The sequence below is a fragment of the Folsomia candida genome, unplaced genomic scaffold (assembly GCF_002217175.1).
Source record: "Folsomia candida strain VU population unplaced genomic scaffold, ASM221717v1 Fcan01_Sc025, whole genome shotgun sequence".
NCBI lineage: Eukaryota > Metazoa > Arthropoda > Collembola > Entomobryomorpha > Isotomidae > Folsomia > Folsomia candida.
Window position 1 is genome coordinate 249,572 of NW_019091217.1, and position 27,395 is coordinate 276,966.

General features: G+C 35.8%; 1 protein-coding gene across 11 annotated transcripts; it reads right to left on the minus strand.

Moving 5' to 3' along the window:
- Positions 1-764: 764 nt before the first annotated feature.
- Positions 765-15,414, minus strand: LOC110859256. Of its 11 annotated transcripts, none has more exons than XR_004837029.1 (13): positions 15,269-15,414; positions 14,358-14,430; positions 9,279-14,229; positions 6,409-6,498; positions 4,331-4,390; positions 4,002-4,236; positions 3,337-3,804; positions 3,116-3,260; positions 2,863-3,024; positions 2,524-2,667; positions 2,299-2,456; positions 2,045-2,231; positions 765-1,980 (listed from the first exon to the last, which is right to left on the minus strand). XR_004837029.1 is itself a non-coding variant. In XM_035859433.1 (12 exons), exons 6-12 carry the CDS (start codon positions 4,080-4,082, stop codon positions 2,097-2,099), a joined length of 1,293 nt encoding a protein of 430 aa, XP_035715326.1. In that variant the 5' UTR covers positions 4,083-4,236; positions 4,331-4,390; positions 6,409-6,498; positions 9,279-14,229; positions 14,293-14,430; positions 15,269-15,414; the 3' UTR covers positions 765-2,096. The 11 variants fall into 11 exon arrangements, 1 of the variants encoding a protein (XP_035715326.1); XR_004837030.1 differs by having other exon boundaries at positions 12,033-14,229; positions 14,293-14,430; XR_004837028.1 differs by having other exon boundaries at positions 14,293-14,430.
- Between the last annotated feature and the right edge of the window lie 11,981 nt (positions 15,415-27,395).

The following is a 27,395-nucleotide window of genomic DNA, read 5'->3' on the forward strand; positions in this document are numbered from 1 at the left end:
TTTCAACGTGATTCGAGACAAGAGCTCAGAATTTTCCTCCGTGACAAGGACAATCGATTACAAATATGTCAGCACTGTGACCGTGGCGCCGTGGAAGGTGGCCAAAGTGAAGGATTATCTGGGAGTGGTTAAAGATTTGGAGATGGAGTGGAAGGCGGATCTTGTAGTTAAATTGAAGCCTCGGGAGTCAATGGTGTCTGGAAATGAGGGTTGTTTTGGGGTTGAAGAAGTTGTACAAATTTTTGAAATGTTGGGCTATAATGTTCCCCAAGAAACGTGGAATGCGACCGTGGGAGGGTTCATTGTCCCCATAACAGGTCCGGCCTTTGCGTCTTATGCGACCGAAAGTTATGTTGAGGTGACGGAGACGGAATGTCCTCAAGATAAGCAGATGGATTGATCGGAGCTTTAAATTACTGGAAATTATGTAACTTATACAAACGTATAATATACATTCGTAAAATATTGCGTTCGAGACACTATGTGCATACATACGTCATACGTGTTAAATAAGATTAGTTAATTGTACTAAATTGCATACGTAAAAAACTGTTACATGTTTAAATCTTATTTTTAATTAAATTTTATTAGTTGAACTTAGACAGAATTTTACAGAGGGTTGGCAGAAACTGAAATACAGAATATTTGTTAAGAAAATCAGGATAGAAAAAAATATATTAATTTTATTTGATAACTTATAATATACTGAAATTAAGTAATTATGCATTTTGTAAATCTATAAACATTTAGCACACACACCATAGTTGCAATTATTTGAATAAGTACAAAACCTTTATTTCTGCAATACAGAATCGGAAGGAAAAAGAGAGCAAGCTATTACAACATTTCCAGAAGGAATCATATTAATAATTGCATGCGTTAATCAGATTGATGTACATGTCGGAAAGGATGTCCTTTCCGTGTTAAAAATTTCCACGGTCCCGTAAGTAGATACCTGGTTTCTGAATTACATAGTACGACAATGTTCATTGTCACTAAAATTCTCTCTTAATCAAAAACACAATTTATACGGCTATTTTAACTAAGATTTTATAAAATGTAACGAATCTACTTTTACTTTTATCAGTTTGTCTTGCGGATATCATAGGAAGGATGTTACACTTGATAAGCATACATATCTAAATACCGTTCCCCTTGGACTAGGGGTTGGGGTACAAAGACAAATTTTTAAGTCTGGTTTCGACACAATTTTTTCTGCACCGGTTGAAAATCAGTTTTTCTAATACATTTTCAGCTTTATGAAAAAGATTTGCAGTTTACAATTTTGACACAATAATTTACACAAGTAATCTCATACAAAAATTGGACAACACATACATACGTATTATGTATAATATTATTTTATGTACTTATATTTTTAATGAATATGTAAATGAATGTGTGAAGTTTGTTCATCAGTCCATTAGTTTTCGTTAAAATTGTCCACGCTAAAAAATATCCCTTTGGGGCAGTGTTATTTAAGTAGCCAATTTTGAGCGTTTGCGTAGCCTAATTATTGTTCATAAATATTTGTGTTTAAATTCCCTACAATTGTATATAATTTATCATACACGTCTGCCACCAAATTAAATCAACAACAATTTGTGACATTTCATTGTTACGGCTGACATGTAGTATGAATCACACAATGGTAAGGTCGTTCTCTTTTCTCAATATATGTAAATGTAACACAAGGTTCAAGTATGTAGTCAGATGTTTAAAAAAACTCAACATATTTAGTACTTCAGTTAAAAGGAAATTTTAAGAAATTACAAAATGTAGCTTATCGAGGACATTTGTGAATAATTATAGAGATACGTGTGGCGTTAGGTGAATCACAGTACCACAACATGTCTTTCAGTCTGTAATTTTATACTATCAGAGCAATCTCTTTCGGTTGTGATCGTTTCCTGAAGTAAGAATATGTTCCAACAACGAGGACAAAGATCACCAAGAAGCCAAGTGCCCACCAATTCGGTCCTACTAATAATTAATCAAATAAGTAAACAATTTTCTAAATAAAGTTAATTGAACAGGTTACAACCGGTTTTTATCCCAACATTTGAACCTTTCTCCCCTTCATGTAGAAGCCACACCTAGGACCTTCCTCCAATTCCGGTAGTAGAAAGAACGTAACTAGTAGTTACATTTGGTTCCACATGCAAATCTTCAATGACGAACTTTCCCTGGTGTGTGTACGGAATGTGTAGAGTATTGGTGGCATGACCGTCCTAAATTTGTACAAATGTACATAAAATAAACTTACTTTTGGAGTGTCATACAAAATAAGAAATTTACCTCTAATTTGGTTAGAGTGAGTTTGGCTTCCATATCCCTCAAAATAGTGCCGGTGATTGTGTTATCTCCGGATTTCAAATATATCACACTTTCCAAAGTGTTGTTATTCCCACGGCGAGTCTTTGCTCCTTCAACTACGAGGAGCGGTGGGCCTTTAACTAATAATTAATTTAAAAGTATATACATTACCACTTATGTTAAGGAATGTTTTACGTGGATGCTTACTGAAGAAACTAAATTCCTTCGTGACGGGACCATTGAGCGACAAAAGTTTTATTTTGCAGCCAACCATTTCGCCACTGTGTGCAATATCTTGACCAACGAGAACGGTGACGGTATGATCACCGTTATCCGTGATGTGAGAAACCTCTGTTTACATAATACAAATTTACTTCAATTTTGCCATATTATTTGTCAAAGATTGTATGAAGCTGCTAAATGTATGGAGTTAATATGTGTGTACATAAATACATATAAATAAAATAACAGTTTTAGCGTTTTTAAAAAGCTATACGCTTGTATGTAATTTGATGATAATTGTTTTTAAATAATTAAAACACTGACCTGCCAAACTACGATTACAGGAAATCGTATCCATGCTAAATTCCAGATCTGCTACAAAGTCGCACGGGTACCACGAAACCGTGAAGCTCACATGTTTCCCATTTTGCGAAGAAGGAATGATATATAAGAATTTTTCCGCGTCCTCTCCTGTATGAGGTGTTACTACATAGATAGAAAGATACGCAAATAAATTTCACATAAGTTTTAGACTCTCTGTCGAGTTTGTAAAACAACTTATGCATTGACCATTCACCCATGAACGGGCCATCCGAGTTTTTCAGTATCTTGACAGGTACAACGGTATCGTCATTCCAGAGCCCAAAACACCCATCGTGTGAGTGGTAAGCTATTTCGTACCCCTTCATTAAGGGTTGACCGGTGTATGGATATAATTTCCTCTGAAAATACAACCTCAGTATCATCGTACATTTCAGATTGTTAATCAATTATGAAATTTTACTTATGAAATCTTACATTTATTGGGAGGAGATTTTGTAAGCTCTCCAACATCAAAGCGTTTTTCTCAAATAATAAATCAGTATAGTTTGCAAAAATGGCAGCATCTTCTCCAGTCCTCATGGTCCAACATATTTCATTCTTTTCCCCTTCCCCTTCCTTTGGGGATAAGTCGATTCCATAATCTTTGAAAAATTTGTCTCTTCCTTTTCCCTTGGACAAGGCGACGGTAACCATTCCGTCGTCGTTCAAATTAGACTCGTCTAACGATCTAGTCCCACTGAGCGTAATTTGGTAACAGGTGCTCGTAAACATGTCGTAGGGAAGAACTTTCCCTGGAACACGAGGGCAGAACTGCAAAATTTGCGTGAAGTCCAGGCTGGGAGTAAATTTTGTTTCTGTCCTGAATTTGGATGAAGATCCATTATTTCCAAGTTGACCAGTTATTCTACTGTCCTTCAAAATCCTAAGGGGTTTTAGGTGGCCCTATTTGAAAAGTATTAGATAAGTATGTACATATGTGTTAAAGCCTTTTAGAGGAGATGAATTCATATCGATTTTATAAATTGTTTAAAGAGTTTCAAATTATTTCCTACTCTCCATATTCTGCACCATGTATTAGAATAAGAAAAATATGTAATTTCAAAAATTTGCAAGAACTTGTTTTCCTTGCATATTCTAACCTTTACAATGGTTGGTGCCGAGTATGTAAAAGGTTTGCCCCATTCGGTGACAACTCCAAAAATTTCTGGACCCCCGTCCATGGACTTGTTGCCGTAATTTCCAGCGGAATCCCGAACCTTAGAGGGATGGATTGTAACCCATTTTTCTGGGAGAAGTAGAACGTTGGTGAACTTTCTGCTTCACTCGTTGCAAAAAGTTGGACTGCTGTGATCACAAGGAGTGGGCGAGGAATGTCTGGGTAGGAAGTTAAGCATTGATAATTTATCATGGATACATAAGTATGTGTCTGTATATGAACGTTGTTTAGAATTGAATATACAAAACTTACATAGCTTCATGTTGACTTTTCCTTACTTTATGTTGGTCCGCTAGTACAGGAACTTTTATTCTACAAATCACAAAATGTACATATCGTCATCATGGCAAATCTGTGAAGTATTTAGATATTTATGTACATATGTATGAATATACGTGTTAACATTTTTCTAATGGTAAGTATTGTATTCATTCTGGTCCATAAATAAATAATCCATGGATAAGTCGAATTACATAATAAAATTCGACGAAATTCTTTTCAAACATATCCCTCACTTATACATATACTGGGGCTGTTGATCCTTATAATGACTTAATTTTTAAAATCTAACCTAAGTTCCAAATAACCTTTTCTAATTTTATTTAATTTTTACGAATAATTTTATGTTAATATACTTGAAGGAATTGAAACTGCTCAAAATCTTTAAATAAGTATGTCCTGATTATAAAAATGACCTCAGTTGTACATTTCTCATGTTTCATCTACGGATCCATTCACAAACGGTCTTAGCCAGTACTGGCTAAGACCGTTTATTTAAGTACCTAATTAAATATATATCCACTAACGATCGCAATAAAAATGCACGCATCAGTCTCAAGTGGATATGTATACTTATCCACCAACAATTTACAAAAATAAAATTGTTATAAAAATTGCACTGATCTGCCAAACACCTACCGTAAATATGTACATATGTATGAGTGTTCAGATTCATGTAATTCATTTGACAGCAGACCTTTAATTGGTTTGCATGCAAATATGCGGGAGGAAAGACTCGACCGACCAATGTGTAGAAAGATAAAGATGTATGTACAAGTAGGTACTGAAAACAGTATACATATGTATAGAAAAAAGAGTGACTCAGAAAGTATATACATATGTAGATACTGAATGCATGGTTGCGATCAGGAGAAAGAGAGTAGTTTGCAAAAAAATCTGTGCATCTGAAATGTCGTAATTGTGCGTAATTTAGGTTAAAGGAAAACGTTTGTTACTTTAAAAAAGTATATATAAAAAGAATTGGTGTTCAGAGCAAAAAAGTAGTGTTTTGTCAGAGTGTGTCCACGTCGGTCGTGAGAACTACTCAAGTAGTCAATTGAGGCACACCACGTGCATACGTATGTATGTATATAATAAATGTGCATGCAATTTTCCATGCAATATTTTCGGAAATAAATAAATCTCAGAAACGTACTAAATTGTTCAGAAATTTACCATTATTTAGTATCATAACCAAGTAGTTAAGTTAGATAAGAGCTGTTTGAAAACTTGTCTGTAGCGTCCATAAATTCAAATTATGATTGTGTTAAAATAAATGGTTTTGCTTGTCGCATCTACAACATTATTATTTCCTTGCCCTACTACTAAATTGGAAATATGAACACACAGAAGCGTTCATTCATCAGCAGATAATTTAACTACTTGTAAATATACGTATACATATAGACCCATTTGTGCAAACTCTGCTTACTGCTTCTTCTCCTTCCTGTACTGAAAAAGACCGACATCATTGGCAAAATTAGTTATGCAGTTACTCATACATCATCGTTATAATTTAGTTTACACATAAAATCCAAAACGTTTCAAGCAGAATTGCATGCAGTGAAAGTATAATCACGCCATACGAGTCGTATGACACAATCATGTACATTTCCCAAACACATCGTTCATGCGTACATACATACTATGTATCACTCTTAACACGAGTAGGATAGTGGATGGTGGTGAAAAAATAAATACGAGACAAGTTTTTGCCAACTGGGTGTTAAAGATATGGGTTCGCAAACATGTAGATATGTAGACAGGACAACCACGAGTATAAATATGTATGTCCGTGCGTACCATTAAATTTTACGCATAAACTTAATTTTGCAAATAGCATCTCTTATCGAGCCATTAAGTTTTTAAGAAATCAATGTCATGATCCTAACACAGTGTTAAGGTCACGCGTTCAGTCACTGTCGAAATTAATGCATGCAATTTTACTTTAATTTTAGTTTAGTAATAATGGCAGAAATACGTCGCTATTGTTATGTAATCCATCCCTCGATTGAAATGTATAAAATAAATTACAGTATCATAATTATTACCTGAAGAATCCACAGCACCACCTCCCTTGATTATGCCCACTACAGCACTGAGTGACAAAACCGGTGTATGTATGTGAACTTCCACTCTCTCTGAAACCAAAAGTCAAATGATCAAAAACAATAATGATGATGGGATTACTTTGAGCATATAAAGTAAAGCTTATACGCTCTAAATTTTCATACGGCGCTGGATTATTATTGTACAGCTACGCGTCGTACCCCAATCCTCACTCGTCGTCTTTTCTATGTACATATATAAAACATACCCTTGTACATCTTTCCATGTATCAACGTTTACAGATATCTGTAAATTTGTATTCCATACCTATGCATACACATATCGTTATTTTAATGCTGACAGTTTGTATGGAGAGAAAATGTCAGATATTAAACAAATGATGACGATATTACCTGTGACGTAATTTAATATTGGACTTGAACCATGGGATTTTTTAAAGTATTAGGTGTATGTTTAATGCACATTTAGGAATATGGAAATTGTGCGAGTGAGGATACTAGGAATACTAGGATACTAGGCAATAATATGAAGTGGTTACTTTAGTTGGCAACGTTTCGTTATTTTTAAGAACGGAGAAAGTTGTGAGTATGATTTCTCTGCGGGTTGTCAATGAGTGGAAGTGAGGATGGAAGGAATACGGTATTCCGAATACCCTTAGAACGACTTACATACTATTGGCTAAACATGTGTATTCATATAGATTCATCCTCAATAAGTAATATTTCAGGATAGATTGGTGTGATGATGAGCAATGAACTTTATTTATCTCCCCCGTTGCAGATACATATATGTATGCACATAATCATTATCTAATGTCGTCATGTGCATACATTACTTCCAGCCCACTATTGCCCTGATACACTAACATCATGAGATGCTAACCCACCAACCCGTTTGAATCGTGCAGGTTATACACTGAAATACAAATATTTTGCAAAGTTCCGCACACACATTTCGCATCCGAAAGTTTTCAAGGTTTTAAGATCGGGAGTGTAATTAATTTTAGGCAGAAACGAGGGACATGCTAAATCGAGAAATTCAAAAAAGTCCATCGTGTCCTTGTTAATAAGCCCTTCATTATACAACCTTCAAATGATAATGCCCTCTTACTTCCACCGCCACTGATTTTGTGTCTAGGCAAGTACATGCATATGCAAGCCCAATGTGGATAGGAGTTTGATCGAACGAACTACACTTTGGATACATTTCACTACCTCTAAAAAAATTTTGCCCAGCCTTCTCCCCAACAAAGTATCCTCTAAATAATATTTACTGGTTTAAGTATTTACAGATCTCCCATTCAGAGACTGTGTCCTCTTAGCGTACGTAATATTGGTGATTGTGACGTCAAAATTCAAATCAACTCAACCTACATTATGTACGTATAGTGTCTATTACTAGTGTCTTCTGCATGAGTCAGTGGAAAGGGAAAATATGCATGGTTAAAAGTTCAAGTATTTTCAGGAACAAAATAATTAATCTGACCTCATATTTACTGAATATGTAGATGTATTTACCTCGGAAAGGCTTTTTATATAGTGCGGACTATATTAAAGTACCGCAAAAAAATCCCCCATTCGCAAGCAGTCACTTCTGTCTGCACTTGTAAGATGTATGTATGTATGTAGATGTTACACAGTGATACATTCGTATGCTTAACATTAGCAAAAATACAATCATTTGCATTCGAATAATTTCTCGAGTTCCCTAAATAATAAATGCTGTGTTACCCAGTATAAAATTCAGAATTGTGAAAAAAGTAATGTTCTCACCAGACGTCCTTAACAAATTGTTTCGCAATCCCGAACAGATAAGTAAATAGATATGTCCACAACGAAAAGAGTTAGTTACTTAATGTTCTTCAAATTATTTTGGAAAGTGAAGTTCCACCATGTATGTCTTTATAGATAACTATTCCTTCATAAAATTAACTGGTTGCCTTGACTGATCAACAACAACAAACAGCAATTAAGTTCTTCAAATTCGGTGCTTCATTTCTGGACAGTTTAGTAGGCTAAATAGTAATACTTCATACTTAACGGTGAACACGATTCGCATCTTTATTATGTGCGAGTTCAATATGCTGGGTGAAGAGAGAATTTATAATAGATATTTTACTATCTTCCATATTACAGTAAATCTCTCAACATAGTTTGGTCCAGCCAATAAATGTGTATATCCATAATGCGTAATGTAATTTACAAATGTGTGATTGTATACATTAATTACAATGACTTCCAAACTTGGCTTCTGAAATGCATCGGTTTAATTAAAATATCACTTGCATTATGGTTGTGTTAGTGAGATGTGAATTTGGATGACGAGATGAGAATCTGTAGGGCATGAGAATGCACGTAAATGTATATATATATAAGTGACGTATATCTGCAAAAGTGTGTGACGTTGTTGTTGTATACTTTAATCCCGTGTTTTTTACAACTCATAATATGTGCATATATATCGTGCTATCCCACTGATTAGGTACGCCAATATTCATGAATATTGGCAAGACGAAAATTTTTGGAAAAGCTAATTTTCTCATATTATGACTACTTTCTAAAAATAAAAACAATTTGGATGTCCAGCACATACTTTCCCTTACTCTGCGAGAACAATGAAAACCGACGAATGCATGTAATTTGATAAGCACCATGTATTACGACAATGGTATCTATTTACTATTCGTATCTATTTACAACGGTATAATTCAAGTTCACTACATATAGGCCAAGTATCAATAAAAACGATAAACACTGTTTTGCATTATGAATGCACCTACAATTATGCTTCACAATTCCATGTTGGTTCTTAGACATTGTGCTTTTCAATTAACAAAAACCGATTTTCTTACTGGATTGATTTCTTCTTTTAAAGCAGGTTTTTAGATCAAATATCTGACTTTATGGCACTTATTAATTGTACTCATTCACCAATAAATCAGATACCTTCGCGTTTGATTTTTAGCCAGGTTTAACTCCTTTCCCTATAAAATAGCAACTACTACTGGCGAAATGAATACATAAATATGTATATATGCGTCAATTAACATTGCAAGGTTTGACAACATAAAATCTAAGCCAGTTTGACTATGTGTATACGTAGAAGAGTGTGTATTTGATAAGTGAGCATGGAGCATGGACAGTGAGCATAACATGAATGAGCATGAGCATGGACCATGGACCATGAGTCATTTATTCTATCCATCCCATCTCATCCATTCCATCTTTTCTTCTAAGCTGTAAATTGCTAACTGACAACCATGCAGTTACTCCAGTTGCCTGCAACTTTATTTAGAATTTAATACAAGGTAAAAATTGTCATCCATATTATGGATTTTATAACAGATAGTGAGCTTTACGCAAGTAAAGTAACGTTTAGTAACGTCCACATATTATAAAGTGTGAGGGGGAACTCAAGGGGTGTAGCAAAACTTCGTATTTTCATAAAACGGAAAAATTTTGAGATGACTTTCCAGAAAGAAAACCTTTCATTAGATTTCATTAAATGCTTGAGAAATAGAGCTTGTCATGTGTAATACACGTATTTAAATAATGCACATCATTAGAGAAATAATCCTGGAAAAATATCAACAGAAATATTTCCGGATGGATTAGTGCATTGATGAGTATGGTGCTTTATCTCGTTGGAAAAATACTGCATATATACATAGATATGCACATAAATATTATTGAATGTCATCGCCTAATGGATAAATATCCAGCTCCACTACCACCATGACATTGTAACCCACTACTTCAGTGACCTATTTGATAAGCGCGGCTTATCTGTGACATTCATAGTTCATTCGAGTTCAAGTGTGTAAATGGTGGTCCAAGTCTGCCTTCCTCAACCCTAGTTTTTACGTCCCTATATCAACTTCCCCATTTGTTCTTTATCAAGAAAGATGATTTTACAGTACTACACACTTCGACAAAGTCCAAACCAATGTGATGGGGACAATGATTTCTTACACTTCTCTCATTCTTTTATCTCTCAGACTAATCCTATACATAGGTGCAATTATTACATTGGCTTGACCTTGAAATATTAAAAAGAAGTCTGGCCTACAACTTTGTAATTTTCTTTAAGTTACCCGAATTGTTCTTTATTTCAAGCTAAGCACTTATTTACTTTTGCTCCCTCATATTTTGAAACTTGAAACGAGGATACAGAATACTTATGTATATCTTATACAATAGGCATCAAGTAACGTATTACAGATCAGGTTGTGAAATAGTACTCCTGATTGTTTGCATAGGGGAAGGCGTGTCAGTCAATCCAATAGTCAGCAAATTCACGTCTAGTAAATACATGCCATCTTGTCTGTCCACGATGCGTTTTTATTTATGCATATATACAAAATATTTATACATGTATAAAATGCTACAATACACATTTAAAATAACATCCAAGCCCTGTAGCCAATGTTCGGAACAACCAACTGGTATATAAACTTAAAATATTGCTTTTACTGTGAAAGTATCCAGATAAAACATGATTTTATCAGTAATTTTGAACGTTCGAATTAAATTCTTAACATAAAAATTGAGCAGGACATTTTATAATTCCTTAGGAACTGTAACCCAATATTATTTTGAATATATGTACACAACGTTGCTTCATTTTTATAAGCACATTTACCTAATCAGTACAATTACACAAGGCGATTTGGCAGATGTGCGTAACTATTTGAATGGTGCATTTACATATGCACGACCAGTTTACAAAAAAAATATGTGTGCTAGAACTTCACCGTATTCTCATCACTTTCATCAGTAAAGTACCACATCTCCAAGAATTTCTACATTCAGTTATTGCTAAACACGTAGATAACCTCATAATAAATGCATTGTGGAATGCACTTACATATATGTGCAAACATATTTATGATTGCTTGAATTTTTGATCAACCACCGCAGCTTTTTAAGAAACATGTCAATAAGACATTTTCTTGACAATGCATATAGCAATGCTCGAAGTCTTTTAATTATAACGATCAAAATAAAAATCCTTTTTACACCGTCGAATAAAATCCTAAGCACCAACTCTGCCCCTCATGATCTCTTTATTCTTCCCTCCCGTCGTGGAAAATTGTGGGTGGAGATGGATGGAGGGGGATACGCAGAAGAAGTATGTTCTACTATATGTATGAATATACTTTTATTCTGGTGTAGTCGCCTCGCCACGTCTCCCTCCTCCTTCTGTGCCTGGCATCACAAATACATGCATATACGTAAAGGAAGAAAGTACGGATTTCAGTAATGTATGTAGTTGAATCATGAGTAGCAAGATGATAAAATAATTAATCGTCATTTTTCAGTTTTCACTGCCCTGCATGTATACCGTAGTGTAAGCAAGTTCACTTAAGGCCAAATTTTATTGAAAACATGTAACGAAGTATATATAGTATAGTCTAATTCTGCGGTATATATGTATAGTATATATATAACATTTCTATGACTACAATATGCCCATAAATATTATGACGACTACGCTTCCTTTACATTTGTACACAAATTACGTGCGTATGTATTGTACTATAACTTTGGTATCTACATATTTATGTACATTGTGCGTTTAAATTTGCGAAATTTGGTATACTTACCGGTTTGATTTCTTCTCCTTAAACAATGTGCCCTTCCAACTTCAAATCCAGCACACAAAGCACCTCTTATTAGTTAGAAATAAATAAATAAATAAGAAATTATAATAAAACTTTTTCACTAAATTTTATTATGCAGAAGGTTCTGCTCTTGCCAGGACCAGCAGAAATGAAACGCAACTAGTGAAGTACACGTTCGTTCCTAGCACATACATACATACATACATACATATTTTAGCATTGTAACTTGGTTATTGAGAGTCGAGTCGTCTTTCTCTCCACCGTGTGCTCGTGATTTGGTGAGGATTTTTTGTCTTATTCTGCACAGGTTGAGGTAGGTACATCTGGTACATCCGGTCCTAATTAAATTTTGGAAAATTTCTTCTTAACTAAGATGATAACCATGGGGCATTTCTGTTCACATTTTTGCCATCATTTTGATACCAAACGTGATATTATTCGGTCAAAGGAGACGCAAATTATTTTCACTCGTTGGAATACGGTTTGCATGAAATTTCCATGCAAAAGAAACTTTCCCTGATGGAAAGTTTCTACGCAACTAAACCTTCAAAATATAGTGAATCTGAGCATATGTTTCACTGATTTCATTTCGCAGTAGTTACTAAAATTATATTTGGGAAAATTGAAATATTTGTGATTCAAGCATACGTACATATGTATGTAGGCTAATTAATCGTGCAATAATCTGAATAAAAAATTCCACGGAGAAAGTGAAAGTTTAACTGATCCGTTGTAAGCTCATATGTTGTAAGGTGCACTTAATAAGGAAACTTTCACCCACATTCACAATTTTCGCAAATTTATAATTTCACAGTAATATTTCCACCATTTTAATATTTATGTATGTACATACATACCTACGTAGGTATGTTATTTCGTTTTGTTACTTAAAAATGTATGCACACATCTACGGAATTAATGCATAATTATTTTCTGCAGTTGTAAATTTCAGACTTTCTTAAAATTCACTACATAGGATTTCATTCAAAGGTAAAAGATCGGTTTTCATTTCACGTCAGGAGATATTTTTTGGATAATATATGTATTTATAAAATGAAGTGATGATACGGTAGATCAAATTATGTAGGATCACAGTGGTAACAACGTATAAATATTATCACAATCTTCACCCCAGTATAAAAATTGTGAATTTTCATCTTAAACATCGTAGTGCAAATTCTTTGTCCATCCTACACAAGTAGGTTGTGTAGGAATATGAATCAGCGTCCCAAAATTGAGGAAGATGTTGCACCAAGTACCAACACCTTCACTGTACCAGCACTGTTGGTATGTAATGAAACTTAAAATGAATCGTGAAAATGATGTTTGGAGTAGCCGCATATTTATGTTCTCCAGTGTTGCTGAAGTGCCCGAGTTATGATGTCGACAACCACGTCACGTTAGAGAATTCTTCGTTGACGAATATCTCTCATTGTGTGTCCTCCAACCTGAAATTTCGCCCAATTACCCTTCCCGGTATGGTTGTCTCGACCGTGAGCATGTTTTCATTGTGATCATGGTTCTCTGGAGAACAATGTTTTCTCATGCATAGCAAACAAATGCTAGCGTCATTAATAATTTCTGGTTTCTGTCGTCTTCCAATTTGATCGCATCATCACTTGTGTCCTCCATGGCTTCGATGCCCTTAATAGCTTAACCTGCTACAGGAGGAAGAAAGATTTTTCTTTGTTGACCAGCATATCGATTTACGATTATCTTCACTAAATTCTTTCCCCCCCCCCATATAATCTCATGGTCGGTTAATATATGCGCGACCTTATTCCTCACTCATAATTACTTGTGATCCAGTTGGCACCCTCATACGGTTGCCATATTCACTCTGATCGCGTTTGTACTTTTGTAATATCGACGTTTATGTAGTCGGCATGATTCGTGTTGGGGGAGGATCTTTGTCGAAACTGTAGATCTCCTGTGTACAAATGTATGTAGGTGGTACATGTTGGGATGTGATAATGACTGCATTAAACGGGGGAATCGGTCCCATCGTGGGGCCTACGTGTTGAAAATGGCGTCTTGTGTTGGCAAATAGTAAAGACTGCCCGACCCGCGGATGGTATGACATCGTGATGTCGGGATCATGTTATTTCGCGGTCCCGATGACTGGGTACTATGTGGTTGAGTTGACGATGGAGTGACTTTTGTCAAAGTGGAAGTGTGTCTGAAATTTTGATACGTTTATTAATTATTTGTACTATTGTTTAAGAGAGGAGGGACAGCTAACCTCTGATAAAATTATTCTTGGCATCTCTAAATACAAAACTCCATAAATGACTAAGTGGTACATACGCAGTTAAATGAGGATTTGGTGCCAATAAATTTTCTCTAAATCGAACATGTCCCTTGTCTATCAGTTTAGGGTCTGCAATGAAAAAAGACTTAAAAAATTTTAATTAAAAAATTTGAGTAAGTTATACGTCTCTTAACTTTTAACCAAACAATAATCTAATGATAAGCCAATTTTAAAGTAATCGCATTAGTCACTAAATATGTGTGAATGTAAATAAATTTGTAAACCTGCATAACAATTTATCGAAAAAACATTTCATAATCCAAGCTACATACATGTAGAATTTGACGCATCGAGTTCTTTGTTCAGCTACATACATATATGTACATATAAATCAATTAATACCTACACTAAAATATGTAAGTATAGATATGTAAATATGTTTACATTATTTGTAAAAGCTTGGAGCACGTCCTCAATATGTACATATTATTATGGTTACATGTACATACATATGTACATAACTATATGTACGTAATCAAATACATAATCTTACCTATGCTATTGCTAAAATGTAATCTAGACGACAAATTTGCATGTGTTTTTGGAGATGTGCCATTTCTACGTAAGTTCAAATGCATGTATTCACAATCTGGATGAGAATATATCTATATACTGCATTTACCCATGCTTAAAATTAGTCCAGACGATGCATTTACTTTATGCAAACAGTAAATGTATTAACTTATGGCGAACGCCATTACAGACGCGTGATATAGAACGGATGGCATTAATGGGATTTGATGCCACCATTTCGGATTCGTATATACACTAATATATTCAAAGACCTCGTAGATACATATGCGTATTGTAGATCTTACAATGTCATCAAAATTAGCTATTATGTAGCACAATGCATACTCTAAGATTGACTATAAGAAAAATGATTTGTACAACTATGTATCCTTACCATGGATTTAATTGATGCCTCTTTTTCTGGAATAGTCGAAAATTAAAATATTATTTTCAGGTTTATTTTTACAGTAAAAGTTTCACTAACACCACTCGAACACAGCAAAACCCTCATGAGGCGTGCAGGAACTGACTGCTGATAACTGGTACAAACTCATTTAGCCATCCCCTCCCACATATTTGTGAGATGATTATTCTCTTCACCAGTATGTGGTACTCATTTACACGTATAGCGACCCCCTCGACTGTGCAAATATGTATATGTAAACGCTAGTAAAAACCTTATCGTTAAATGCATAAAAAAACCAGCTTATTTGGTTTAACTTTCTTTAATAACATGATATGTAGGGAGAAGAGTCACTCGTGAATAAGCTGCGATATGTACTTATGTAAATGAATATTTTTTATGTACGAATATTTAACAGGATAAGTGGTGTCGACTTTAAACTTGTTCAGTTATTGTTATGTAATTTGAAGATACCGTAAAGAATACCAGTAAAGTTAATAGGACAAAAAATTATATGCAAATTTAAACTGCATTCTATGCAGTCTTCAGTCGTTGACATTTAGATGCTGGACACATATTTATTAGTGATTACTATTACACATTTTTAAACAAATTTAATTCTACAAAAATTGCCAAAACTTGGACTGAGTACTTTAAATCTTTACAAAGTTACCGACCAAATATTTTCATGCATTTTTATGTCACAGGCAAAATGCCCCTAAATATGAATTTCACACTAGGTATGTAAATTATCTGTGATGGTTTTTCCAGGAACACTTCTCTTTTAATTTCCACGCTAATGCATACAAAATGTCATACAATGTCATATCAATGTCATACAAAATTGGCACGAAGGCATATAGTCAATAGTTTACAAGACACATTTGCTTGCAAGTTTACATTCGTCCACACTTGTTCAGACCATTCTCAGGGGTCAAAACCCAAAGCGTAAAAGGGGATTAAACCTACATATGTATATGTACACATATAGCCACACCCTTGAGTCCAACTGTTCAAGTATGCAAACAAAACTTTTCCTTAAACAGGATGGTGCACAAAACACCAGCTTGTTTGGTTCAACTTCACTTAATCGCAGAAGAACATTACGGATCGCTTGTAAACTAGATGTAATACATTACACATACATACGTTCATGCGTTAAATATGTAAATGAATGCATGGTGTGTACTTATATTTAACAGGACGACTGATGAGTAAACTTTAAAATACTTCCCTTATTTTAGTATAATTTTGAGATATACATACATAGTTAAGAATAAATAATGTATAATTGCATAATAATTGTAGGTGTTTATGACAATTTTTTAGGTTTAAAAAACTGCGGGCATTATGTGTGAATTAATGAAGGACGACGGATTGTTAAGTGAATTCCTCCTAATAAGAGAGATTCTTCTAGTTTATTCTGAATACATAATATATGTGTAGATTTATATACTGCCTAATAAACATGTCTTGTTCTATGTTTATGATAAATAAATAGTTCTACCAAAGGGTGATATTTTACACGGTGACGAATTTGACCTTTAAAAACTCCGGAACGGTTTGTGGTGGAGCTTCGCGATATTTTCTATATAAGAGCCCTTATCCTGAACAATAAGTCGGCATCTCTTGTTCCAACTTTTATACACTTACTGCTTCTATGCCCGCTTCAGTTTCCATCAACTTCTCGCGAATGCAGTATGCGCACGTCTGTATGCAGTTGGAAAGAGAATTTGGAAATGTGAGGGCTCAGAAACTTTTGAAATTTCGAGTCTCATCTCAAACGTTTGATAAAAATTGGCATTTGAAGACGAGTACCTCTTTCAGATTACTGGAAAAGTTTGAATGACATGTCAACATTCGTGTGCAAATTCAAACAGGCATCAGAGGAATCCACCGTAACTATTTACTTTCTCCCAGAAATATTTAGTAATTTACAATTTATTTATTTATTACTGTGTGGGGGCATCTCATTTACTTTTATTCTTCCAGATTAAATAATATTTATTATATCTAACTTAAATTATTTCTGTACAGTGAGTGAGTAAAAGAATGGAAGGTTTCATAGTAAGTAATTTAATCATGTTATTCCGTTCTACTTGTGTCCTGCTTTTTATTTATGACATCGAGTCCCTATTGTCTACACTATCAAACGAAGTCTATGTACTTTGTCCACAAAATTTAAGCCGGACGTAGCAGATAAATAATTCCACGTGCCTCATTATGTAATGGGGATTTTTCTGATTTTACAAAGAGTACGCGCGAGAACTTATGTAATATTTAGAAAAATTAATGCATCGACACAGATTTTTCGACTCAAAGAGAAAGTACAAAGGAGGGAGAGAAAGGGACTACAAAATTGGCCCTATAGTTTCATTTAGTACACGTTAAAGAGCAAATGTCACATAGTTCGTGCACCACAATATTTTTTCTTAGCCGAAACAGTAGGCCAGAAGAGTCCCCACCGCACGTATTTGAATTCCGCTTGGGCAAGTAAATGCTTGTTTGAGTTTATTTCTCTCTTATTCTTTACTCCTCGTGAGTAGAATCCGGTGCGGGTGGACGAAATCTGAGTTGAATTTCTCGTGGCGAGAGAGTATGTGGTCGCAGTCCTCTACATTCATACTTATGTGATCACACAGTAATAACTACGTGCATATTGAGATACAGACATATTTTATCAATGGCAGGTGCTTTTAAATAACTTTCTCCATAACAGAGAGACAGTTCGCTCCTTTACTCATTTCTCCTCCGAAAATCTTCGCATTGTTGTAGAATGTTAACCATGTCTATGCGCTCTTCAAGAACTGGGCGAAAATGCGATCGTACTTTTAGCAGGGGGATATCTCTTGGAAATATTGGGGGGTGTCGAATAACTCGCACTTGGAGAGGAAAGAAATACCCCTCTGACGTATGGAACGGTTAAAATTAGTTAGTTAAACGATGTAAAGTTTGTTTATAATGGAAAAAAATTGACTCACTAATTCTCCTCCAACACCTGCATCCGCCTCGGTGAGCAATTTTCTTTGAGACGAACGCTATCAAAGCGGTGCAGCCAACCTCAATAGTGGTAAAGGCGAAGTCGATCACGTCAAGTAGCGTGAGGCCGGTAACCATAGAGACGGCCCCACCAGAAAGACCTGAAATAAATGTGAAAATAATTAAATTTATGAATCAAGAGTACCAATTTTTAATAGATCTGTACCAATCTGGTCAAAGATGTTATATCGTTTGCTTCTACGATCGGCATCGGCAGTGGCTGAATCGTAAAATACGTGGACAATAGAAATTTCTGACGTACTGTAAAAAGAATTGATTTAATTAGATATTTTCCTTAATTAGTTATTTAACTACAAAAATTACTATTTTTGTAAATTAATTATCTGTTAAGAAAATATATATAATATTAATAAATATTATAAATATTATTAATATTATATAATATTTATATATTAATATATTTAATATATATAATATATTTATATATATATTACATATTAACATTTAATATGTATAATATATTTTTAAGTAGAAAATTGTACAACAAAAATTAATTAATTTTATTTTTAATTTATTGTCTACGTACTTTACATCCCATCCATACTTCTGCATGTAGAGTTGCATATGACTTTCGTCCATTGGACTCCAGTTAAACGATGTGGTATACGTAGTATCTTTACAGTTTGGTAAGCATTGTTTACACTCGTTTTTTAAACCGATCTTGTACATTTTATCTAAAAATAATTAAAGTGATTTAGTCGTTTTATATATTAATCCTGTGACTTAGGAGGAGAGGGGAGGATATGGTGACTCGCAGATCCTGTTGAAACTTTTACCACTTCAAGAGCTAGATAAGTTAGGAAGAAATGTAAAGTATTTCGACTCACTGGCCACCCGTTCTCAAGATTTTGACCTTTGACCTCGAATTCTATATGCACACATGTTCAGAGATTTTGAAGTTTTAACGCCGAATAACATATTTAATTTGATTTGAGAATAGTTTTGGAAAATATCAGATTTCATTTACTATACTGAAATGAAATGAAATATTTTATTCGGCGTTAAAACTTAAAAATCTTTTAACATGTACGCATAAGGAATTCGAGGTCAAAGGTCAAAATCTTGAGAACGGGTGGCCAGTGAGTCGAAATGCTTTACATTTCTTCCTAACTTATCTAGCTCTTGAAGTGGTAAAGTTTGATCAGGATCTGAGAGTCACCATATCCCCCCCTCTCCTCCTTAGACAGTTAGACCTACTGTCTGTTTTTATTGCACATTGTGTCTTTTTGTGGGCGCATAGCTCTCGCCCCGGAAATCCTGATTTAAACAAAACATTAATTTTATAAAATTATATATTTGTGGCCTAGTACCTGGAGCGTCCAAAATGCTGCAGTTGCATGTCTTGTAAATCTGCTTTGAAATACATTCCGAATAACAGTGTTTTCTCGAATATTTGACGTAGAAATCCATTCCGGCCAGGGAAACTTCATCACTGAAGGGACATTTGCGTTCCTCCTAAAGTAAAAGGCGGATTGGTGCAGGTTAATTTACAATTTTTGAAATTAGGAAAAAATGTTGTTAAAGTGTTCATTTCTTACGACTGATACATCTCTTATTTCAGCTTCTGCCAGTCTCACTTTTGGTAATATAGAGACTGTTACCTCCTTACCAAACGAAACTAGTTTACCGAATCTTCTGATTTGGGGCTCATCCAAGGGACGGTTGACGGCTACCTATGTTATTATACAAGGACGAATCAAAAAGTAATGACAATAGTAATTTTTCTCAGTCCTGCTGGCAAATTTGGCATAAAGTTATTATGCCGGTTGAACTTCATATTGATTGTGATTTTGTGCAAAAAAAATTTCGGATTTAACTTGAGCGGATGTTACATGCGTTCATTTATAAAAAGTCCTCGAAAGTGGCCAGTGCGCGGCCACTCAAATGCCAATTTCTTGGATAGTATGTAAATCTTTATAAGTTGGAATGAGCAAAAATTGGTCATTGTACAACATACACTCAACTATTGGGTAGTACGGTAAACCACATAAGACGTTCCAAATTATTTCTCTAAATTTCTGACGTAGTACCGTAGAAAAAAACCACAAAGAAGTCAGTTCAGCGGCATTATAAATTTATGAGACATCCATGTGGTACAAATTTCAAATTTTTATAATGCCAAATTAAACTACCATATAATAGTCAGATTTCAAAAAATTTTGATTTGTGTAGGTTCGGTAACAATAAAAATATTGGCCAAAATACTGACAAGTAGGGTTGCTTAAGCGTGCCAAAATCTGACATATAATGTAATGCGGCTCTAAATTTTTCCCCTCACAATAGAAATGGGAGTCTTTGAATTTTTGTTATCTCATTGTCCCTGTTATTAAAAAAAGCAATCATACATTACGGTTCACGTTAACACAACACAGAGCTAACGATAATATTGAAAAACTCGTGTAAGCAAATAGAGGCAAAATGAATTTACTAATGTTGCTTCCTTCATAATTGTCCCGAAAAATGTCGTCCCATCACGTTTTACGGGCTCTTATACATGATAATTTTTTTGCGCTGAACCCCAAGTAATTTTAGCTCAATTCGGATGAGCTCCGCCTATGAGTCCATAGACTTCAATGGAGGTTCAAACCCTCGTAGACCCATTAATTTTTGCAGCCCAAATTTGATCGGAAATCTTATCAGTTTTAGCGAGAGGGCAAATTTTCTCAATTTCACTTTATTATCTTTCACTTGATTCCACTGCCCCCTCTCAGAGCTCTTATTTGGGCTGCAAAAAATGGATGGGTCTATAAGGGTTTGAACCTCTATTGAAGTCTATGGACTCATAGGCGGAGCTCATCCGAATTGACCTAAAATTACTTGGGGTTCAGCGCAAAAAAATTATCATATATAAGAGCCCGTAAAACGTGATGGGACGACATTTTTCGGGATAATTATGAAAGGAGTCAACATTAAAATCAGCCCCAAAAAATTACCCGCAAGCGTATCGCGATAATTTTTTCTGAAAAAATCACAAACCGGGTGAGGTTTATGAGAAATAATCAGACACCCTCGAAAAATTTAACTGGATTCAGATTATCATGTGTTGCCACTACTTTTTGATTCTCCCCCGTATTCAGAGTTGGGGGGTTACTGGATTTTTTGTTTGGATTGAGGATTAATTTTAAAATTAGAGTTGGATTAAGGACTATGGATTATTAATACGGATTACTTGATGGATTACGGATTTTTAAGTATTTTTCTGGACTAATTTTTCAATAAAATATGCCGATTTTTCCCGAACAGTAAATATGTGGCTTATATAGTCAACCATGTCAAGAGTTCTGGTATTATTACAATAGCTGATGCCACTCTTAAGCGAAACGGATTAATTCTTTAAATAAATTTTTTTTAGCTGAAAAATTAATTATTCTAATGAAGTTACTTTAAAATTTTAATTGAATCGTTTGAGTAAACAATTTGTTATAGAGCTTAAATACACAAGAAATTAACTCAGGCTAAAAACTCAGATTGCTTAAAGCGAAGATTGTTGATTTAAAAATTCTTAATCTTAATTCTTACCACAATGCACTGACGCGAAAAGAGCGCGACAAATAATAACTTTAACAAAACAGTTTTTGTACTGGAATAAGAAACATAAGGCGATTCTTGATCGAGCACTTGACATCAAAATTAATCCAATCAATTAATCCACATTCCAGAATTACCGATTGAGAATTAGGGATTAATTCGACATTAATTTATTCGCTTGGGTTATAGATTAATTTAGGTAGAAAAAATCGTTGGATTTGGGATTTGAGAAAATTAATCCCAATCCAAAAAATTATAATCTGAATTATTCCAACTCTGATTATTAATGGCTAGTTTCCGAAGATTCATAGAACGGGTTGATAATGATGACGATAAAAATTATGTCCATACCATGAAACCATTTGCGTCACTGTGGACACAACTTTTCTGTGTCTTGTTGCGACGGATAATGAATGAAAGGCCGGATGTTTTTCCAGGCGCATTTTGTCGCCATGGGATGGAAACATTTAATCCAGGGGTTTTAAGCATATCCAGTTCATTATCCCAATTCACTTGTTTCCAATAATCCACTTCCAGTGGCGAGTTAGACTTGCTCACCACGGATTGCAGGGTGTCCTTTCTGTATCACAATAATAAATAAGTAACAAATTTTATACATATCTAAATGGTGTGGTTTGCGTATTTTTCTATTTTTACCCCATTTACTTTCATACTACATACAAGTATATGTGAAACATAGTAAGGAATCACTCACGCCATCGATAAATTTCAAGTATTTGTGTGGCGAATGTGCCCCTTGCGATTATAGGGATAGGGTACGTACACAGTTTTTCGAAATTTTGTTTGCGTTATGAACTATTGACCTTCATGTATGATAGGGTCGCGAAGACACTATGATAAATGTTTTGGAAATGTAATTGAAATGTTATGGATGCATGATATTGAAAAACAGTTTCCGTTATGCTATTTATTGGTTCCTCGGCTAAAATATTTGTGAGAAACACTTTTTGAAATAATTTCTTCCTGACGCGCGAAAATTCAAATTGTTGAATTTTTATTGCTTCCGTCTAAACTGCGTACAGCATACATAGAGGAAACAATCTTTTGAAAACTCAAGAGAGCGCGAGAGCTGAGTGCACGTTATTTTCCTTAGCTCTCTTTTTAATATTTTTAAAGTTAAAGTTTTTAAATACTGTGACCGGGGGGGACTCCCCCTACCTTAAGTCCCCACCCACCTAGACACACTTAGTGAAAGTGTTTTTGTGGGGGTGGACCTGCCCCGAGGGGGGTTTTTTTCTGGGATTTTGGTGGCCCATCCATTCAACAAGTGGCAGTTCGCCCCCGACTTCCTTAGCAACGGAGCCGGTTGCTAAGGCCCCGATTTTCCTTGTTTCTTATGGATCCCCCCCATTTTTTTCAACCCTTGAAGGACGGAACATCCCGCGACATCGGTCGCGTAGGGGTGTGGTCCCTGCGCCCACAGGGTCAGCACGGAGTGTGAGTGACTGACTCTGCCAGGGTTGGCCACTCCCACGCACTTTAAGTGCCCTATCAGGCGAGAACCTCCAATAGTGGGGATTATATTTATTTTCTCTCTATATATTAAAATAACTATGATATTTGGGTTTTCCAATCTTGTGTGCACTCCTCCTCCAAGACGAGTGAACCGATTTAAATGAAACTTGGCACATTCATAGTCAATATATCGTAGATGATCCTAAAACTTGCAGACATCAAAAATTTTGAGTAGTTCCGGTTTTATAACAGTTTTTGTCCGACTCGACCGAAAATTACTATGATATTTGGATTTTTCAATCTTGTGTGCACTACTCCTCTGAGACGGTCGATCGGATTGAAATAAAATTTTGCACAATAATAGTCTATATATTATAGATGATCCTAAGACTATCAGATATTTAAAATTTTGAGTAGTTCCGGTTTTATGGCAGTTTATGTCCGATTCGACCGGATTCAGTGACTTTGTTTATCAACCATCACTTGGTTTTTTTTTGTTTATCAGGTTTGTTGGTATGGCATTTAATAACGCACTGACCAATTTCACTGAAATTTGGTAAAAGCATGTACCTGGACAGTGCGACAAACCAGTTGGAACATGGATTTGACTAAAAAAGAATTAGACCGGTGGGGCTTTGGTTTTGGTCGGAATATTAGAAATATTCATCAAAGGTAGGTTAGATTTTAACTTTACTGTTAAAATTGCACACTTACTAAGGACCCTGCCGTTTAGTGACATTAGCACAAAATAATTGGGATATTTAGCACATTCCTCTGCCTTATTAAACCCTACTGTAAAGAATCATTTACACAAAATGCGGTATAAATACAGGTTAGTGGAACCACTCAGATTTTGCTAATTTAAAAAAAAAATTCTGCGGAAATGATAAACCAAAAAAGTTATGATTTTTTTGTCCCGTTGTACTAAAACAGACGGTTGACTGGTTGACGCAGTCTAGGATCTCGATGGTGGTATTTGGTAGTGCCCTGATATATGTATTTGTCATATTGTGGTACGGTGCGTTACATTAGGTTAGGTTAGCCTTTGTAGGTGGGGGGGAAACCTTTCTAGGTGGGCGAAAGGCTTTTCTTAGTGGGAAAAAGACTTTTCTAGGTGGGGAGAAAACCTTTCCAGGTGGGAGAAAAGCTTTTCTAGATGAGAGAAAGGGTTTTTTAGGTGGGAGATTTTCCCATTTGCTACGAGAACTTTTACGTGAAAAAATTCTTTTGAAAAAATCACAACTTTTGTGTTTATCATTTCCGCAAAAAATGTTTGCATATTCGTGATCACATTTAGACTAAGTGACTTAGTCTACAAAAAAATTTGCAAAATCTGAGTGGTTCCACTAAACTGCGTTTTTCCCCAAAATGCTTCTTATTGTGCAGGAATATTTAGAATTAGTAATTAGTACCTGGAATGATACCAACAAAAATGACATCATAATTATTTTGATATTGTAAAAAATAAATAGTTTTCTGCAATATCAAATTCTTCTGCGCAGCGGAGCAAGCACACGACTTGTATGATTAAAAATCACTAATCTTTCTGTTCTTCACATGGTTGGGTGGGTCCATATTGGACTCCCATATTTTGGCTCCCCGACTTTAGTAAAATTATGGACGGCGGTGAAGATCCCTCCGCCTCTTCGCCTTCACCGCCAGAAGATCTCAACACATCTCTTCTGGGAAGAATACGTCGCGTCGGGGGACTATGGCTGGGAGGGGGTAGTGCCATGGCGCCCCCTCCAGCTGAAGATGCAAATTCGTCTCTCCTCTCCGCTACAACTGTTAAACGTCGTGGGAGACCCCCTAAAATCCCCACAACCCCTACCATTGATTTAAAGAATTTGCTGCGGGGCGATGAATCGCCCGGTCCCTCAACACTTGGCCCATCTCATCTTGCCGTCACTGCGCCACGGCCGAGAAGGAAGTCTGCGTCCCCATCAAGTTCTTCGGACGCCAATTCAGCCGCGACAAATTGGCTGCTGGAAACTTTCATAGTTTCCGAAGACCCCTCCACCGCCATACACAAGTCCCGAATATGGGACAGGTACACCGAATTCTGTGAGGAAAGCGGGACAGTCCCTTTAGTCGACGCGGTGTTGGGGAAACGCGTAAAGGAGTGTTTCCCCTCCGTCAAAACGAGACGTTCCAACCTCCAGAACGCGTATATTGGGATCACGTGGGTGGAGACTGCACGGCAACAACAAGAACAACGACAACATAAACAACAATTGGCGGATCGGTTTGGGGAGGACTTGGCCAATCTCCACATTTCCGTCCCAACACTACGCCGGGTGCCTAAGGGGACGCGCATGACGGTGGCGAACGCGTTCACTCGGACCATTCAAGAGGTCACCACGATTAACTCGGAGGAGGCGTGGCGGTCACTTCTCTGCTTCCATTATCATGTCCTCCAAGTGCCCCGAAAGTCCGACAAAGTGGTTAATTTAACCAAATGGGTCAAGGACCTGGTTGTCAGGTGGCACACGGACCGGAACTCCACCACCCCCCACCAAGGGTACCGCGCCCTCCCCCATCAGTCGTAGAGCAGCGCCAACAACGCACGAAAAAGGTGGAGGCGAAGTTGTCTGATGGGGACGTCCGTGGTGCCATCCGCCTCATCACGTCTGACGACATCATTGCCCCCAACAATGAAGACACCTGGGCGGCCCTCATCACTAAACACCTCCCACATCCAGAACCAGCAAGTTTCCCCGACCCGCCCACTGCAGAGCCCCTTCCCCCCATTGAAGACGACCAACTTTTGGCGGGGATCGCCTCATTCCCGCCGGGCACCGCTGGAGGACTCGACGGCCTGCGCCCGCAAATCCTTAAGGATTTATTTAGCCTGACACTTGGGGAGGATGGGAAAGAGCTCGTCAAGGCTACCAAAGCCTTATTGGACATCATGCTCAAGGGGGAGGTCCCCGCTTCTATTTGTCCCATTTTCTACGACGGATCCCTCACCGCCTTGTTGAAGAAGACTGGCGGAATCCGGCCCGTCGCCGTCGGCAATGCTTGGCGCCGACTCCTCTCCAAAATTGTCGTGCGACGCATGATGCCAGAGTTGGTGGATTACTTGGCCCCGCATCAATGAATTTTAATTTTTTGTGTTGGAGAAAAAATGCCATAAGACCTAACATTAAAGCGCCTCCTTATATCGAGAATGGCTTATGTTAATTTAAAAGACTTATCACTACCTTATTAACTAATATACTGGCTACATATTATATGCGGGATATTTCTTATATTCGGTTTTCTTACGCCAGAAAATAATTTTGAAATCATAACTCGAAGGTAACTTGCTAAAACATAGAAAGGTATGCTGGTAATGTAACCAACGGGAGGATATTAAATATTTTAATTTTGTCATTTGGCACGGAACTTATTCAATTTTATATTAGTTTTTATGAATTTTTTTAAAATTTACATACAATTTTTAAAAATTTAAATAAATTTATGCATTTATAAAATTATCTACTTAATTGCATTATTATTTTTTTATTAAACTAGGCAAAAATTTAAAACTAGGTTTAAAACTTCAAAAAAGTTACAAATAAAATAAAATTGAATGAATTAAGGAGGGGTGGTAGCCCATATTAAAATTTTCATCGAAATCACTTATAATATTTAATTAAAATTTTTATTACGGAATTAAAGTCTTACAAAATGTTGTGGATTCGCTATGACTTGAGGGGCTCCATAATAAAATTTTGAAGTAAATAATATTATATAAAATTTCGAAATTTTTAAAAAAAAGGGTGTGTAGCCTTCATTTTTGGTTGGAATAGAAAACGAATGCATAACTATGTGGAAGATACTATCCTTAACAAAGTTACGCATCCGTTTTCCATTCCATGTAAAAATAAATTTTGCACACCCTTTTGAATATAACAAGTAAAATTGACCTATCCTACAGCATTGGGTTTAAATTTTGCCAGGAGATGGCACCACCGTCTCTCACCAGTTATGGTTAAGTGCCAAATGACAAAATTCGAATATTTATTATTATGCCAAACGACAAATGGTATTTTTTTAATTCTATTTTTCC

Coding starts and splice junctions, on each gene's coding strand:
- LOC110859256 (XM_035859433.1), bottom strand. CDS start 4,082: ATGGACGGGGGTCCAGAAATTTTTGGAGTTGTCACCGAATGGGGCAAA. Junction 3,261..3,336: donor AAAATCTCCTCCCAATAAAT/GTAAGATTTCAT, acceptor TTGTATTTTCAG/AGGAAATTATATCCATACAC. Junction 2,668..2,862: donor CTGTAATCGTAGTTTGGCAG/GTCAGTGTTTTA, acceptor TTATGTAAACAG/AGGTTTCTCACATCACGGAT.